The 18,776-nt window shown below is 39.1% G+C and overlaps 2 protein-coding genes across 2 annotated transcripts in view; both read left to right on the plus strand.

Moving 5' to 3' along the window:
* The window catches only part of kank1a (KN motif and ankyrin repeat domains 1a), a 453,264-nt gene that overhangs the window by 223,691 nt on the left and 210,797 nt on the right, over window positions 1-18,776 (plus strand). The gene's annotated exons all lie outside the window — the stretch shown is intronic.
* The window catches only part of LOC133631818 (kremen protein 1-like), a 135,108-nt gene continuing 119,952 nt past the window's right edge, over window positions 3,621-18,776 (plus strand). The window contains exons 1-5 of the mRNA XM_062023978.1: window positions 3,621-3,739; window positions 3,803-3,877; window positions 9,556-9,611; window positions 13,443-13,476; window positions 13,590-13,758. Of these exons, the coding sequence (XP_061879962.1) occupies window positions 3,621-3,739; window positions 3,803-3,877; window positions 9,556-9,611; window positions 13,443-13,476; window positions 13,590-13,758 (453 nt within the window). The remainder of the gene's footprint in view (window positions 3,740-3,802; window positions 3,878-9,555; window positions 9,612-13,442; window positions 13,477-13,589; window positions 13,759-18,776) is intronic.

Consider the following 18,776-nt stretch of genomic DNA (forward strand, 5'->3'; position numbering starts at 1 on the left):
ATGTATATCTCATGACACACTATCTGTATGTAATATGGCTTTTAATTTTTTGCGGCTCCAGACAGATTTGTTTTTGTATTTTTGGTCCAATATGGCTCTTTCAACATTTTGGGTTGCCGACCCCTGTGCTAGGATTAACAGATAGGTGTGTTGTTATGGCAGTGATGATATTGTCAGTCTGGTTTTGTGATGGTGCATGTAGGCCGGCACAGATCATCTTACCACCCGCTCTGCAGCTTGAGACGCCCCCCCCCCCTCCCCCCCCCATGTAAGCGAGCAGCCATCATGTCCTGTGTGACACGTCGTAGATGGGGTTGATATGAAAAAGGGCGTACGTGATGAGGAGCCCAGATGAGGTTCCTGGCGGTCTTAAGTGAAGTGCTCGCTTCATTGGCTGTCTGCACAAGAGGGAGTCATTTAGAGTGGGAGTTAACAATGTGGAGGATCATAAAACCGCTCATTGTCCAACCCTCTTTTTGAACTGCCATCACTGTCCCTCCCAGTCTGCTGTTTGGGCTTTTAATCTCTCACGGAACCAGTCCAGGCATTGTGCACGTTGGACCTTGAAGCTAACGCCCTCAAGCCTCCTCTGCATGGTTATCTGCACTAATCCCTCTGACTTCACCCACATACCTCCTGCTTTCACTTCTCTAGTCACTTTTTACACATTCTTTTCGACAGTGGAACCCCGGTTGTCAATTTGTTAAAGGCCTACTGAAAGCCACTACTAGCGACCACGCAGTCTGATAGTTTATACATCAATGATGAAATCTTAACATTGCAACACATGCCAATACGGCCATCTTAACTTATAAAGGGCAATTTTAAATTTCCCGGGGAACTTCCGGTTGAAAAGGTCTATGTATGATGACGTATGCGCGTGACGTCAATGGTTGAAACGGAAGTATTCGGACACATTGTATCACAATACAAACAGCTCTGTTTTCATCGCAAAATTCCACAGTATTCTGGACATCTGTGTTGGTGAATCTTTTACAATTTGTTTAATGAACAATGGAGACTGCTAAGAAGAAAGCTGTAGGTGGGATCGGTGTATTAGCGGCTGGCTGCAGCAACACAACCAGGAGGACTTTGAGTTGGATAGCAGACGCGCTATCCGACGCTAGCCGCCGACCGCATCGATGATCGGGTGAAGTCCTTCGTCGCGCCGTCGATCGCTGGAACGCAGGTGAGCACGGGTGTTGATGAGCAGATGAGGGCTGGCGTAGGTGGATAGCTAATGTTTTTAGCATAGCTCTGTCGAGGTCCCGTAGCTAAGTTAGCTTCAATGGCGTCGTTAGCAACAGCATTGCTAGGCTTCGACAGGCGGCACAGCATTAACCGTGTGGTTACAGGTTCAGAGTTTGGTAGTATTGTTGATCTTCTGTCTATCCTTCCAGTCAGGGGCTTATTTCTTTTGTTTCTATTTAAGCACGATGCTATCACGTTAGCTCCGTAGCTAAAGTGCTTCGCCGATGTATTGTCGTGGAGATAAAAGTCACTGTGAATGTCCATTTCGCGTTCTCGACTCTCATTTTCAAGAGGATATAGTATCCGAGGTGGTTTAAAATACAAATCCGTGATCCACAATAGAAAAAGGAGAGAGTGTGGAATCCAATGAGCCAGCTTGTACCTAAGTTACGGTCAGAGCGAAAAAAGATACGTCCTGCAGTGCACTCTAGTCCTTCACTCTCACGTTCCTCATCCACGAATCTTTCATCCTCGCTCAAATTAATGGGGTAATCGTCGCTTTCTCGGTCCGAATCGCTCTCGCTGCTGGTCTAAACAATGGGGAAATGTGAGGAGCCTTTCAACCTGTGACGTCACGCTACTTCCGGTACAGGCAAGGCTTTTTTTTTATCAGCGACCAAAAGTTGCGAACTTTATCGTCGATGTTCTCTACGAAATCCTTTCAGCAAAAATATGGCAATATCGCGAAATGATCAAGTATGACACATAGAATGGATCTGCTATCCCTGTTTAAATTTAAAAAAAATTCATTTCAGTAGGCCTTTAAAAGGCCAACACTCTTGTTATCATGGAATCTTCATTAACTGTTATAAAAAAGATAAACAAATAACCTTTTTTTGTATTGTGTGTATGCTCCAAAGCATTCGCACGTGTGGTTTTCTACACCAAAATTCATCTATTTATTCTACAACTTATCATTATTCCTCTTCTCTACAAGCACGGCCGATAACCCCTGAGGCAGATGGCTCATCCGAGGAACGTTGGAAAATAAAAATAAGAAAACTCATAAAATAGTAAGAACCATGTGTAGTGATAAAGAAGAATAAAATATAAGTAAGACATATGAAGATTAGGAAAAAAAAGATAAAAATAACATGAATATACAGTAAATAAATAATAAATAAATAGAACTAAATAATATATTGCATAACTAATAGGATAAAAAGTAAAATACAAGTGACTTCAATAAAATAAATTATATCCGAAAAGGCCAAATCAAAAAGGTGAATCTTAAGCCTTAGTCTAGCACAGGGGTGTCAAACGTACGGCCCGCGGGCCGGATCAGGCCCGCGGGCCGGATCAGGCCCGCAAACAGGTTTTATCCGGCCCACGGGATGAGTTTGCCGAGTGTAAAAATTCACCTGAAATTTTTGAATGAAAGAAACAGCTGTTTTAAATGTATCAACTGGATGTGGCAATAGATATTATTTGTATCTTTGTAGATGATGCAACATATGTACAAAATAAACCACATGATGTTAATACACCAGTCGAGGAAAATGAGCAAACTACATAAATAACATCCTGTAATTAGATTTTCATATATTTTTTTATCTTGATAAATTGAAAATTAACACCAACGAGTTTACTGATGAACATTATCACATAATTTATTCAGAAAATATAAATTACGACAAATAAAGATAAAATACTATTAACCGCAACTGTAAACAAATTTTAAAAAAATTATGATTTGTACATTTTCAGAAAGTCCTTGTTCTATTTTTAAACAAAGAAAACAATCTAAAGTTGTCTTTATTTTTAAGTTATCGTGCCGTGATTTTACCAGTCCGGCCCACTTGGGAGTAGATTTTTCTCCATGTGGCCCCCGATCTAAAAATAGTTTGACACCCCTGGTCTAGCATGATGTGATTGTCAAAATGTGAGTGTACAGTTAGTATACAGCTCAAATAACCACGGTGTGTCAGGGTTAGTTTCTGCCTCACCCCTGGCTTAAAGCGGGGGTGCAGACGAAGGATGCACTACTGACCTGATGACTCCCAAAGAGATGATCCAATATTATCGGCTCACAGATGCCACCCAGTGGTCGTTTGAGCAGCTCGGCCTGGTTCAGTCCCACTCCTTAATGCTTCAGTCGCTCGCAGGATTCTCACAGGAATGAGGCCGGGGAAAATATAACCTTACCTACTGCACGTGTCCTCCTGTCCGACCCTCGATATTACCGTGCTGTATGCGGCGTCTGTAGCACCTCCAACAATAACAATCGCAGTACTGTCGGGAGTTCTGTCAGTTTTCCCTGAAAGCGCCAGGATTTTCAAACCCTTTCCTGGAAATTCTTCCAGCATGTGGGTAAAAGATATATGCTGTTTAACCAGCAGACAAAAACAATTGACTTGGATTATATACGAATGCACATCTGCAGCGGTATCCTGGTAGCCATTAAGGCCGTGGCGCTCATTAGTGTGATAGGAACAGAGAGCCGGGTCAGGCCAGATGTGGTTCTGACCAGGATGGGGCCGGGGGACGGGTGGGCGTGTGCACAGCTGGCTTCACATTTTTCTCCTTTATTCCGATTGTGGATTGCAAATAGACGCATTGAAGTCTTCGGCGAAGGGTTTATGTGTCAAAGTGGATACGAGGGTGGGGGTCTTCACCTCTCCAGCGGGTCAGTGAAAGTGCACACCTAAAGAGGCGAGATGGGGACAGATGCTGCTGACCACGCTCCATTTTCGCTCGTTGACTTATAAATGGAATTTAACAGTCGCTCGTTCCATTTAACGCCTTTTGTCATATAGTCTGTAGCCCCCACACGGAACTGTGCCATAAACCAGGACCTCGTTGGGGCCCGGAATAGTCACACTTCCTGGCCGCAGGACTCCAAAGTCGCCGGGCAGCAACTACAAAACGTGGCCTCTGTTATTTAAAGTCAAAGTACCACTGATAGTCACACGCACACTAGCTGTGGTGGAATTACTCCCTGCGTTTGACCCATCCCCTGGGAGGTGAGGGGAGCAGTGAGCGGCAGCAGTGGCCGAGCTCTGGCATCATTTTGGTGATTTAAAGGCCTACTGAAATGGCATTTTTTATTTAAACGGGAACAGCAGATCCATTCTATGTGTCATACTTGATCATTTCGCGATATTGCCATATTTTTGCTGAAAGGATTTAGTAGAGAACAACGACGATAAAGATCGCAACTTTTGGTATCTGATAAAAACAACCCTTGCCCCTACCGGAAGTAGCGTGACGTCACAAGACAAAGGATTCCTCACAATTCCGTTTTGTTTACAATGGAGCGAGAGACATTCGGACCGAGAAAGCGACGATTACCTCATTAATTTGAGCGAAGATGAAAGATTTGTGGATGAGGAACGTTAGAGTGAAGAACTAGAGGCAGTGCAGGACGTATCTTTTTTCGCTCTGACCGTAACTTAGGTACAAGCTGGCTCATTGGATTCCACACTCTCTCCTTTTTCTATTGTGGATCACGGATTTGTATTTTAAACCACCTCAGATACTATATCCTCTTGAAAATGAGAGTCGAGAACGCGAAATGGACATTCACAGTGACTGAACATGTAAATACACGGTTAATAATTTTCAGCTTGGCGAAGCTAAAAAAATAGAATCTAACTTAGCTACAGAGCTAACGTGATAGCAGGTTCAAATGCACATAGAAACAAAATTTAAAAAAACTCTGACTAGAAGGATAGACAGAAGATCAACAATACTATTAAACCATGAACATGTAAATACACGGTTAATAATTTTCAGCTTGGCGAAGCTAAAAAAATAGAAGCTAACTTAGCTACGGAGCTAACGTGATAGCATCAGTCTCAAATGCAAATAGAAACTAAATAAAAAAAAAAACCCTTACTGGAAGGATAGACAGAAGATCAACAATACTATTAAACCATGAACATGTAAATACACGGTTAATAATTTTCAGCTTGGCGAAGCTAAAAAAATAGAATCTAACTTAGCTACAGAGCTAACGTGATAGCAGGCTCAAATGCACATAGAAACTAAATTAAAAAAAAACCTGACTGGAAGGATAGACAGAAGATCAACAATACTATTAAACCATGAACATGTAAATACACGGTTAATAATTTTCAGCTTGGCGAAGCTAAAAAAAATAGAAGCTAACTTAGCTACGGAGCTAACGTGATAGCAGGCTCAAATGCACATAGAAACAAAATTTAAAAAAACCCTGACTGGAAGGATAGACAGAACATCAACAATACTATTAAACCATGAACATGTAAATACACGGTTAATAATTTTCAGCTTTGCGAAGCTAAAAAAATAGAATCTAACTTAGCTACAGAGCTAACGTGATAGCAGGCTCAAATGCACATAGAAACAAAATTTTAAAAAACCCTGACTGGAAGGATAGACAGAAGATCAACAATACTATTAAACCATGAACATGTAAATACACGGTTAATAATTTTCAGCTTGGCGAAGCTAAAAAAATAGAAGCTAACTTAGCTACGGAGCTAACGTGATAGCATCAGTCTCAAATGCAGATAGAAACTAAATAAAAAAACACCCTGACTGGAAGGATAGACAGAAGATCAACAATACTATTAAACCATGAACATGTAAATACACGGTTAATAATTTTCAGCTTTGCGAAGCTAAAAAAATAGAATCTAACTTAGCTACAGAGCTAACGTGATAGCAGGCTCAAATGCACATAGAAACAAAATTTTAAAAAACCCTGACTGGAAGGATAGACAGAACATCAACAATACTATTAAACCATGAACATACACGGTTAATATTTTTCAGCTTGGCGAAGCTAAAAAAATAGAATCTAACTTAGCTACAGAGCTAACGTGATAGCAGGCTCAAACGCACATAGAAACAAAATTTAAAAAAACCCTGACTGGAAGGATAGACAGAAGATCAACAATACTATTAAACCATGAACATGTAAATACACGGTTAATAATTTTCAGCTTGGCGAAGCTAAAAAAAATAGAAGCTAACTTAGCTACGGAGCTAACGTGATAGCATCAGTCTCAAATGCAGAAAGAAACTAAATTAAAAAAAAAACCTGACTGGAAGGATAGACAGAAGATCAACAATACTATTAAACCATGAACATGTAAATACACGGTTAATAATTTTCAGCTTTGCGAAGCTAAAAAAATAGAATCTAACTTAGCTACAGAGCTAACGTGATAGCAGGCTCAAATGCACATAGAAACAAAATTTAAAAAAACCCTGACTGGAAGGATAGACAGAAGATCAACAATACTATTACACCATGAACATGTAAATACACGGTTAATAATTTTCAGCTTGGCGAAGCTAAAAAAAATAGAAGCTAACTTAGCTACGGAGCTAACGTGATAGCATCAGTCTCAAATGCACATAGAAACTAAATTTTAAAAAACCCTGACTGGAAGGATAGACAGAAGATCAACAATACTATTAAACCATAAACATGTAAATACACGGTTAATAATTTTCAGCTTGGCGAAGCTAAAAAAAAAATAGAAGCTAACTTAGCTACGGAGCTAACGTGATAGCAGGCTCAAATGCACATAGAAACAAAATTTTAAAAAACCCTGACTGGAAGGATAGACAGAAGATCAACAATACTATTAAACCATGAACATGTAAATACACGGTTAATAATTTTCAGCTTGGCGAAGCTAAAAAAATAGAAGCTAACTTAGCCACGGAGCTAACGTGATAGCATCAGTCTCAAATGCAGATAGAAACTAAATTTAAAAAAAACCCTGACTGGAAGGATAGACAGAACATCAACAATACTATTAAACCATGAACATGTAAATACACGGTTAATATTTTTCAGCTTGGCGAAGCTAAAAAAATAGAAGCTAACTTAGATGCGGCGGCGGGCGTTGTACGCTTTTGACGACACCCCGGCCGCCATCAGAGTCGGCAAGAAACATATATTTCCCCAAAGTTACGTACGTGACATGCACATATCGACACGCACGTACGGGCAAGCGATCAAATGTTTGGAAGCCAAAGCTGTACTAACCGTAGTGCGTCTGCTATCCTGCTCAAAACACAACACAACCTCCTGGTGTTGGTGTTGCTGCAGCCAGCCGCTAATACACCGATCGCACCTACAACTTTCTTATTTGCAGCCTCCATTGTCCATTAAACAAATTGCAAAAGATTCACCAACACAGATGTCCAGAATACTGTGGAATTTTGTCGAAGAAAACAGAGGTATTTGAATTGGGTCCAAACACTTCCCTTGACCTCGTGACGTCACGCGCATACGTCATCATACCGCGACGTTTTCAAGCGGAAGTTTCCCGGGAAATTTCAAATGTCACTTTATAAGTTAACCCGGCCGTATTGGCATGTGTTGCAATGTTAAGATTCCATCATTGATATATAAACTATCAGACTGCGTGGTCGCTAGTAGTGGCTTTCAGTAGGCCTTTAACCCCCAATTCCAACCCTAGCTCGCGCCAAAGCTCTGACAATACGCGTCCAAATTGCAGGCCAAGCAATCAGGAGCACATGGAAGCAGCTTGGAGGGATGACATCAGCCCAGTTTAACACGGGTCAGCGAAATGAGGCGGGAGCGTTTGGCAAACGTTGATGGACAGGACAACCAGGAAGTCACAATATTGACTAATCATTTAACTTCATGTAGACACACCTGCAATCAGGAGGCCCACCTGTCCTTAATTCCCTATCAGGAGGGTTTATCCACCAGTGATTTTTGCCCGTCAACGCTGGTGCACAATCTTGTGTTTTCTGTTGAATTCCTGCTCGACCTGTATTGTTTTTCTACTGCCTTGTACTTAATCAAATGACCTTCTGCTTGCACAATGCGGCCCCCGAGTCAAAAAGTTTGGGGACCCCCGAGTTAAGCTCATGATGCAGTAGGGATATTGCGGACACGTTTGTTACTGGATACTTTGTATGTGTAATATATAAGTGTAATTATTTGATACTTGTTTGTATTGGCAAGTGTGGTGTTGCGATATTGTTCAATTAAGGACACTTATTACGTATTTCTAGCCTGTGTGCTTAGCTGTTGTGTAGCTGCCAGCTGCTATGGTCTACCATGTTTACCGTTTGTAAATGACTTGACTAAAATAAGAGAAAAGTCTATGGCTGCCCTCGATAATACGATATATGAATTTGCCTATGCGTTTGAATATGTATATTAGGGCTGCAACTAACGATTAATTTGATAATCGATTAATCTGTCGATTATTACTTCGATTAATCGATTAATAATCGGATAAAATAGACAAACTACATTTCTATCCTTTCCAGTATTTTATTGGAAAAAAAACAGCATACTGGCACCATACTTATTTGGATTATTGTTTCCTCAGCTGTTTGTACATGTTGCAGTTTATAAATAAAGGTTTATTTAAAAAAAAAAAAAAAAAAAAAAAAAAAATTAAAAAGCCTCTGCGCATGCGCATAGCATAGATCCAACGAATCGATGACTAAATTAATCGGCAACTATTTTTATAATCGATTTTAATCGATTTAATCGATTAGTTGTTGCAGCCCTAATATATATATATATATGTATTTTTACGTACGCAATAAAATAAAATAAACATCTGTAGGTTTTACATGAAAACAACTGAATTTTACTGTAAAATATACAGTGTTTTTAACAACATATTACTGTAAATAGAATAACAGTTCTATTGTTTTTTTGACGGGAAAAAACTGGCCAGAATTTTACATCAGACGTGCACATGTCCCAAACCTGACATCGTAACAATTGAAATGTCTTATGATAATAATCAAATGAGAGTAGTTATTTCCATGAGATTAGTTTCTAATGTAGGTGATTTGGCCTACTTACAATGAAAATAACAAAAACATCTTGTTTTTTATGAGCTACTAGTATTGTATATCTAAGTGGGGGTCCTGTTTTGGAAATAATTTGTACCCCTTTCAGAGATCCCATTGAGTTCCCCTTAAAACATTCACATGTTGCACAATGAGATGTAAGCATGGGATAAAGTGTACATTCCTGTAACTTTTTGTCTGTAAAGTACATCTTTTTATTAGCATTTCTGTTCTCTAGTAACGCCATTTATAAATTAGCATGATTCATAAATGACAGTAGAATAAGCACACATCTGATTGGGGAGTCTGGAATATACACTTAACGTGTGCTAAATGTTAGAATAATTCTGTATAAGTTATCACACAACTCTTATGTTTAAAGGCCGTTGCTATAGTTATTATCAATTGTGCTGAAGTTGTACTTTTCTATCTGTGCAAAGGCACACCACGGGTAATCTTGCTTTGCAAGTTGTCTCGTGTCAGCGGTTTGTTTCCACACCCTGCCTGCTGACAACCAAGGACGGACATCGAGTACCCCGGCGCGGACAGGACAGAGACAGGGCGAGATCACGAGTGTCAGCACATTGTGTCTGCCTCAGTGGTGTTAACTAGGGAATAAATAGAGGAGCACGTTAGAGCGTAGGGGGAAACTGTAACTGAGTGTACAGCCCAATACGTCTCTCCTCATGAGTAAAATTCAACTCTGTCTCTGCTTGATTCCTTCTTCTTGTCTTGTGTAATAGATAGTTCGGTGTTTGAACCTGACAGTGTTCCAGTTGTCCGACTTTTTGTGTGTTCATAAACGCTTCAATGGCTAACTTTGTGTGTGACAGATGACAGTTAGTTTAAGCTTAGTTTGTATGGCAGACAATGATATACATTTTTTACTCATGTTTTTGGTGTGGTTCTGCGATATTTGATTTCTTGCAGATATCGGACCGATATATAATAATAATAATAATAAATTGTATTTGTAAAAAACACTTTACATTGAGTAAACAACCTCAAAGTGCTACAGTGTATTAAAAAATTAAAAAATAAAATAAAAAGATAATAAAAAATAAATAAAAATAAAAACTAGAACAGCCAAATAGCTAAAACTAGTATGCATATATCTAAAGAAGGGTTTTTAAGCCTTTTTTAAAAGCATCCACAGTCTGTGGTGCCCTCAGGTGGTCAGGGAGAGCGTTCCACAGACTGGGAGCGGCGATATGTATCGATATCAGATTGGGACATCCCCAGTAACACTAACGAGTGGGACAGGAGGACGCAAACGCAACACTCGCATAGCTTTTCTGAGCTACGGTGCTAGCTTTGCACTCAACTTTGTAACAGCAACGTCATGCGAGGCCAAAGAAAAACTTAACAGCCACTACGTTTGTAGCTGACTGGAAAATAGTTGACAGGTGGCATTTTGGGATGCCAGCGTTTTAAAAACAGCGGTTCTTTGTCAAGTGGTGAGCGTAATATGCTTTGATTTATTAGGTATTAATGAGTATTCACGAGTAAAGCATTCTAAATATGTCAAACATATTAATGAGTATTCGCGAGTAAAGCATTCTAAATATGTCAAGCATATTAATGAGTATTCACGAGTAAAGCATTATAAATATGTCAAGCATATTAATGAGTATTCACGAGTAAAGCATTATAAATATGTCAAACATATTAATGAGTATTCACGAGTAAAGCATTATAAATATGTCAAACATATTAATGAGTATTCACGAGTAAAGCATTATAAATATGTCAAACATATTAATGAGTATTCACGAGTAAAGCATTATAAATATGTCAAACATATTAATGAGTATTCACGAGTAAAGCATTATAAATATGTCAAACATATTAATGAGTATTCACGAGTAAAGCATTATAAATATGTCAAACATATTAATGAGTATTCACGAGTAAAGCATTATAAATATGTCAAGCATATTAATGAGTATTCACGAGTAAAGCATTATAAATATGTCAAGCATATTAATGAGTATTCACGAGTAAAGCATTATAAATATGTCAAACATATTAATGAGTATTCACGAGTAAAGCATTATAAATATGTCAAGCATATTAATGAGTATTCACGAGTAAAGCATTATAAATATGTCAAACATATTAATGAGTATTCACGAGTAAAGCATTATAAATATGTCAAACATATTAATGAGTATTCACGAGTAAAGCATTATAAATATGTCAAACATATTAATGAGTATTCACGAGTAAAGCATTATAAATATGTCAAACATATTAATGAGTATTCACGAGTAAAGCATTATAAATATGTCAAACATATTAATGAGTATTCACGAGTAAAGCATTATAAATATGTCAAGCATATTAATGAGTATTCACGAGTAAAGCATTATAAATATGTCAAACATTAATGAGTATTCACGAGTAAAGCATTATAAATACCGTATTTCCTTGAATTTCCGCCGGGAATATAGTATTCGCCTGCCTAGAATTACAGCCGGGTCAAACTCGTTTCGCAAAATAATTAGCGCATGCTTGGCACTTCCGCCGGGTCAAATATGAGTCATTAAATGACTCCCGCCTCCTGGTGGTAGAGGGCGCTAGTGATCCTTCTTGCGACTACCAGTACTGCAGAAGACCGGTACTGTAGAAGAAGACAACAAGCAGCAAGCGTGAGCAGCGATCGTTTGCGTGCACTTTTACCATGGAGGATTACATATCTAAAATAAAACAGTTTTCTAAACTGGACTTTCAATCGAAGCAGGAGGTAATAATTAAAGGAAGATCTCCAGAGACTTTTAAAACTGAAGAAAGATAAGGAAGACTGCCTTTGATCAGAAGCAGCTGCACATGGACATCATTTATAAGTAAAGGTAAGACCAGAATAAGGTTTTTTTTTAATTAAATGTGCTTTTCATGATAAGGTAAGCGCCGGAGTGAGAAGAGGTTTTAACATAATTAGCGCGTGCTTGCCCATCCCGCATGCTTTTGGTAAGCGCAGGAGTGAGAAGAGGTTTTAAATTAATTAGCGCCCCTGCGGCTATTCAAGGAAATACGGTATGTCAAACATATTAATGAGTATTCACGAGTAAAGCATTATAAATATGTCAAACATATTAATGAGTATTCACGAGTAAAGCATTATAAATATGTCAAACATATTAATGAGTATTCGCGAGTAAAGCATTATAAATATGTCAAACATATTAATGAGTATTCACGAGTAAAGCATTATAAATATGTCAAACATATTAATGAGTATTCACGAGTAAAGCATTATAAATATGTCAAACATAATGAGTATTCACGAGTAAAGCATTATAAATATGTCAAACATATTAATGAGTATTCACGAGTAAAGCATTATAAATATGTCAAACATATTAATGAGTATTCACGAGTAAAGCATTATAAATATGTCAAACATATTAATGAGTATTCACGAGTAAAGCATTATAAATATGTCAAACATATTAATGAGTATTCACGAGTAAAGCATTATAAATATGTCAAACATATTAATGAGTATTCACGAGTAAAGCATTATAAATATGTCAAACATATTAATGAGTATTCACGAGTAAAGCATTATAAATATGTCAAACATATTAATGAGTATTCACGAGTAAAGCATTATAAATATGTCAAACATATTAATGAGTATTCACGAGTAAAGCATTATAAATATGTCAAACATATTAATGAGTATTCACGAGTAAAGCATTATAAATATGTCAAACATATTAATGAGTATTCACGAGTAAAGCATTATAAATATGTCAAACATATTAATGAGTATTCACGAGTAAAGCATTATAAATATGTCAAACATATTAATGAGTATTCGCGAGTAAAGCATTATAAATATGTCAAACATATTAATGAGTATTCACGAGTAAAGCATTATAAATATGTCAAACATACGCGGTTCCAAATGGGACCAAATCGGTCTTGTCGTAGTATCTAAATGTGTATCCTTTTGTAGCGCTTCAAGCATATAATAAAGTTAGAAGGAAGCTCTTAATGCCAGCGAGGAAGCCGTCGCCTGTAATTATCGCTGCTTTTCATCCCTGCTCGCAAACATGACAAATAAGTGTGTGACCTGGCAACCGTGTTTTGTTTTTTTTGTTTTTGATGAGGGCTGGTTTGTTTGTGTTCTTTTCTTGAGGATCACATGACCCAAAAGGTCTTTTCCCAGGTCTTTCCCGTTTATTTTAAGTTGCAATGTGGAAGTCGTGAGCCACAAATCCCAGCGAACATAATAACAGGGCCATTAACTCGGGTTTCTTTTTCAAGCAGAAGTAGTCGGTTTGGCTCACGCTGAACGCTTTTTTAATATTTCTCGGTCGGCACGCGTTTCATCCGACCACCCCTGCCCCCCTTTTTCTGCTTCTTCCATTCAACTCTGTCTCCCATCACGGTCCAAGATGAAACCACAAGAAAAGACCTGGCCCTGGTGACGTGAGTGGCGTTGTGACAAGACCAGGGGTCCACACTTGTGGGGGTGGGGGGGGGCGTCCATTTGTCAGAGAGAGCCCTTCCAAACATCTTGAAACCCTGCTCTTCCTGGCCAGCTTGGTAGATGTGTGGCCGTCCGCAGGGCTTCTCAATGGTTCATTCATCTTCACGCTGGCCGCACGTATCTCCATCCCTCACTTTTCATTCCCACCACAGGCCGGCGGTGCCTTCAAACCGCACGGGACACCCCTCCGTCTGGACAGCGCGCCGGGCAAGGCTCAACAGGTGACGTTTACAAAGTCCTTTTATTCGCTGACAAGTATCATTTTTTTTCCAAATAAACTCATTTGAAGGACGTGAGCTCATTTGGGATGCAGTTAGCATTGCCCTGCTCTCTGCCTGACGTTAACAGCCATGATCACTCCTGGCCAGATTGTGCCGCTGCCAGACTCTCGCAGTATTTTTTATTTTGTACGCCATACATACAAACCCCGTTTCCATATGAGTTGGGAAATTGTGTTAGATGTAAATATAAACGGAATACAATGATTTGCATTTTTTCAACCCATATGCACTACAAAGACAACATATTTGATGTTCAAACTCTTAAACATTTTTTTTTTTTGCAAATAATAATTAAGTTAGAATTTCATGGCTGCAACACGTGCCAAAGTAGTTGGGAAAGGGCATGTTCACTAGGGTAGGGTATCGTTTGAATTCGAACGATTCCGATTCCGATTCCTGGCGATTCTCGATTCCGATTATTTTAGGAGGCAGGGTCAAAAAAAAGTTTAGGATATTTTAAATGAGCTAGCTAACCTACAGTCTTTCTGAATGAAATAGTCTGACATTCTCCATCAATTTTAATTCTATTAACTTTTTATGAACTTTACTATAAATTCCTCACAGGGCTGTTTTCAACTAGAATATAAATATCAAATCTATGAACTTGAATATAAATATTATAAATTATGAATACATTTTCCCAGGGGTACACTTTCCTCAAGAGAGCTTTATTTTTGAAAACCTCATGAAAACACATTTACACATAAGTGTATGATGCTGCAGGAAACCTCATGAAAACACATTTACACATAAGTATATGATGCTGCAGGAAACCTCATGAAAACACATTTACACATAAGTGTATGATGCTGCAGGAAACCTCATGAAAACACATTTACACACACAAGTGTATGATGCTGCAGGAAACCTCATGAAAACACATTTACACATAAGTGTATGATGCTGCAGGAAACCTCATGAAAACACATTTACACATAAGTGTATGATGCTGCAGGAAACCTCATGAAAACACATTTACACATAAGTGTATGATGCTGCAGGAAACCTCATGAAAACACATTTACACACACAAGTGTATGATGCTGCAGGAAACCTCATGAAAACACATTTACACATAAGTGTATGATGCTGCAGGAAACCTCATGAAAACACATTTACACACACAAGTGTATGATGCTGCAGGAAACCTCATGAAAACACATTTACACATAAGTGTATGATGCTGCAGGAAACCTCATGAAAACACATTTACACATAAGTGTATGATGCTGCAGGAAACCTCATGAAAACACATTTACACATAAGTGTATGATGCTGCAGGAAACCTCATGAAAACACATTTACACACACAAGTGTATGATGCTGCAGGAAACCTCATGAAAACACATTTACACACACAAGTGTATGATGCTGCAGGAAACCTTATGAAAACACATTTACACACACAAGTGTTTGATGCTGCAGGAAACCTCATGAAAACACATTTACACATAAGTGTATGATGCTGCAGGAAACCTCATGAAAACACATTTACACATAAGTGTATGATGTTGCAGGAAACCTCATGAAAACACATTTACACATAAGTGTATGATGCTGCAGGAAACCTCATGAAAACACCTTTACACATAAGTGTATGATGCTGCAGGAAACCTCATGAAAACACATTTACACATAAGTGTATGATGCTGCAGGAAACCTCATGAAAACACATTTACACACACAAGTGTATGATGCTGCAGGAAACCTCATGAAAACACATTTACACATAAGTGTATGATGCTGCAGGAAACCTCATGAAAACACATTTACACACACAAGTGTATGATGCTGCAGGAAACCTCATGAAAACACATTTACAAATAAGTGTATGATGCTGCAGGAAACCTCATGAAAACACATTTACACACACAAGTGTATGATGCTGCAGGAAACCTCATGAAAACACATTTACACATAAGTGTATGATGCTGCAGGAAACCTCATGAAAACACATTTACACATAAGTGTATGATGCTGCAGGAAACCTCATGAAAACACATTTACACAAGTGTATGATGCTGCAGGAAACCTCATGAAAACACATTTACACACACAAGTGTATGATGCTGCAGGAAACCTCATGAAAACACATTTACACACACAAGTGTATGATGCTGCAGGAAACCTCATGAAAACACATTTACACACACAAGTGTATGATGCTGCAGGAAACCTCATGAAAACACATTTACACACACAAGTGTATGATGCTGCAGGTACTTAAAAATGTTACCGTGCTCCCACTGATGGGCTAACCTGGTGCAGAAAAGCAAATAAACAATAAGAAACAACTTGCAAAAGCCAGTCCAGATTAGCAGCAGGTACAGTATAAAATCAGAGACAGTTCTTGTTTAGGAAAATGACCATATCCGCCTTCTCGTGCAGGATGCGTGAGCGTTCTGGACAGATAGTGTCTCCTGCTGTGGAAAATACACGTTCGCTGGGTGTGGAAGAAGCTTGAACGCATAAATAGGAGAAAGCGAGATCTGACAGCAAAGGATAAGTCTTTTGTTGGTTCCACCGGACCACCACCATGTAGCAAGGTCGTCAGACATAAGTATCGGTGGAACGTCCTGGTACATCTGCAGCTCTCTCTCCACTCATTTCTTGATGGACATGGAGCTCTGTTATTTCGCGGTTATTTCTTCTTTTTTTGTAAAGTAAAGCCACACTTTCGACCGCCGACGCCCGCTATCCATGCTTGAGCTTGACTGACTCGCTCGGCTATGCTAACACTTCCGGCGGTGGGCGCTTCTTCGTTGGTGTTCAGCGGCTTCTTCTTCCGGTTCGGCGGACATTTTTTTTCTCGGTCGGTGGACTAAATTGGCGTGACAGCATCGAAAATAGGAATCGAAATTTAAACTTTTGAACGATTCCGGGAGAATGGAAAAGTTAGTCCCGGTTCCAATCGATACTCGATACCCAACCCTAATGTTCACCACTGTGTTACATGGCCTTTCCTTTTAACAACACTCAGTAAAGGTTTGGGAACTGAGGAGACACATTTTTGAAGCTTCTCAGGTGGAATTCTTTCCCATTCTTGCTTGATGTACAGCTTAAGTTGTTCAACAGTCCGGGGGTCTCCCTTCTGCTATTTTAGGCTTCATAATGCGCCACACATTTTCAATGTCTGGACTACAGGCAGGCCAGTCTAGTACTCGCACTCTTTTACTATGAAGCCACGTTGATGTAACACGTGGCTTGGCATTGTCTTGCTGAAATAAGCAGGGGCGTCCATGGTAACGTTGCTTGGATGGCAACATATGTTGCTCCAAAACCTGTATGTACCTTTCAGCATTAATGGCGCCTTCACAGATGTGTAAGTTACCCATGTCTTGGGCACTAATACACCCCCATACCATCACACCTTTTACACTTTGCGCCTAGAACAATCCGGATGGTTCTTTTCCTCTTTGGTCCGGAGGACACGACGTCCACAGTTTACAACAACAGTTTGAAATGTGGACTCGTCAGACCACAGAACACTTTTCCACTTTGTATCAGTCCCTCTTAGATGAGCTCAGGTCCAGCGAAGCCGACGGCGTTTCTGGGTGTTGTTGATAGACGGTTTTCGCCTTGCATAGGAGAGTTTTAACTTGCACTTACAGATGTAGCGACCAACTGTAGTTACTGACAGTGGGTTTCTGAAGTGTTCCTGAGCCCATGTGGTGATATCCTTTACACGCTGATGTGGCTTGTTGATGCAGTGCAGCCTGAGGGATGGAAGGTCACGGGCTTAGCTGCTTACGTGCAGTGATTTCTCCACATTCTCTGAACCCTTTGATGATATTACGGAGCGTAGATGGTGAAATCCCTAAATTCCTTGCAATAGCTGCTTGAGAAAGGTTGTTCTTAAACCGTTCAACAATTTGCTCAGGCATTTGTTGACAAAGTGGTGACCCTCGCCCCATCCTTGTTTGTGAACGACTGAGCATTTCATGGAAGCTGCTTTTATACCCAATCATGGCACCCACCTGTTCCCAATTAGCCTGTTCACCTGTGGGATGTTCCAAATAAGTGTTTGATGAGCATTCCTCAACTTTATCAGTATTTATTGCCACCTTTCCCAACTTCTTTGTCACGTGTTGCTGCCATCAAATTCTAAAGTTAATGATTATTTGCACACAAAAAAATGTTTATCAGTTTGAACATGAAATATGTTGTCTTTGTAGCATATTCAACTGAATGTGGCTTGAAAATGATTTGCAAATCATTGTATTCCGTTTATATTTACATCTAACACAATTTCCCAACTCATATGGAAACGGGGTTTGTATGTTACCATGTTACCTTTTGCTATGTTTTATAACATGCAGCAGACATGTAACACTTTTTGGAGGCATTTTGGAAGCAGTCCTGCAGTGCATCGACAACGAAACGCTGAAGGTGCATTTATGAAAGATCCTGGCACTAGTAAACCTACATTGCTTCACCAGCTGTACACTGACTACTCTAAAGTGTGTCCATTTTCACGATACGATCAAATGCTTTAGTCCAGGGGTCACCAACGCGGTGCCCGCGGGCACCAGGTCGCCCGTAAGGACCAGATGAGTAGCCCGCTGGCCTGTTCTAAAAATAGCTCAAATAGCAGCACTTACCAGTGAGCTGCCTCTATTTTTTAAATTGTATTTATTTACTAGCAAGCTGGTCTCTCTTTGCCCGACATTTTTAATTCTAAGAGAGACAAAACTCAAATAGAATTTGAAAATCCAAGAAAATATTTTAAAGACTTGGTCTTCACTTGTTTAAATAAATTCATTATTTTTTTTACTTTGCTTCTTATAACTTTCAGAAAGACAATTTTAGAGAAAAAAATACAACCTTAAAAAGGATTTTAGGATTTTTAAACACATATACCTTTTTACCTTTTAAATTCCTTCCTCTTCTTTCCTGACAATTTAAATCAATGTTGAAGTAAATGTATTGTTTTTATTGTAAAGAATAATAAATACATT

This window comes from Entelurus aequoreus, linkage group LG17 (genome assembly GCF_033978785.1).
Source record: "Entelurus aequoreus isolate RoL-2023_Sb linkage group LG17, RoL_Eaeq_v1.1, whole genome shotgun sequence".
In the NCBI taxonomy this organism is placed as follows: domain Eukaryota; kingdom Metazoa; phylum Chordata; class Actinopteri; order Syngnathiformes; family Syngnathidae; genus Entelurus; species Entelurus aequoreus.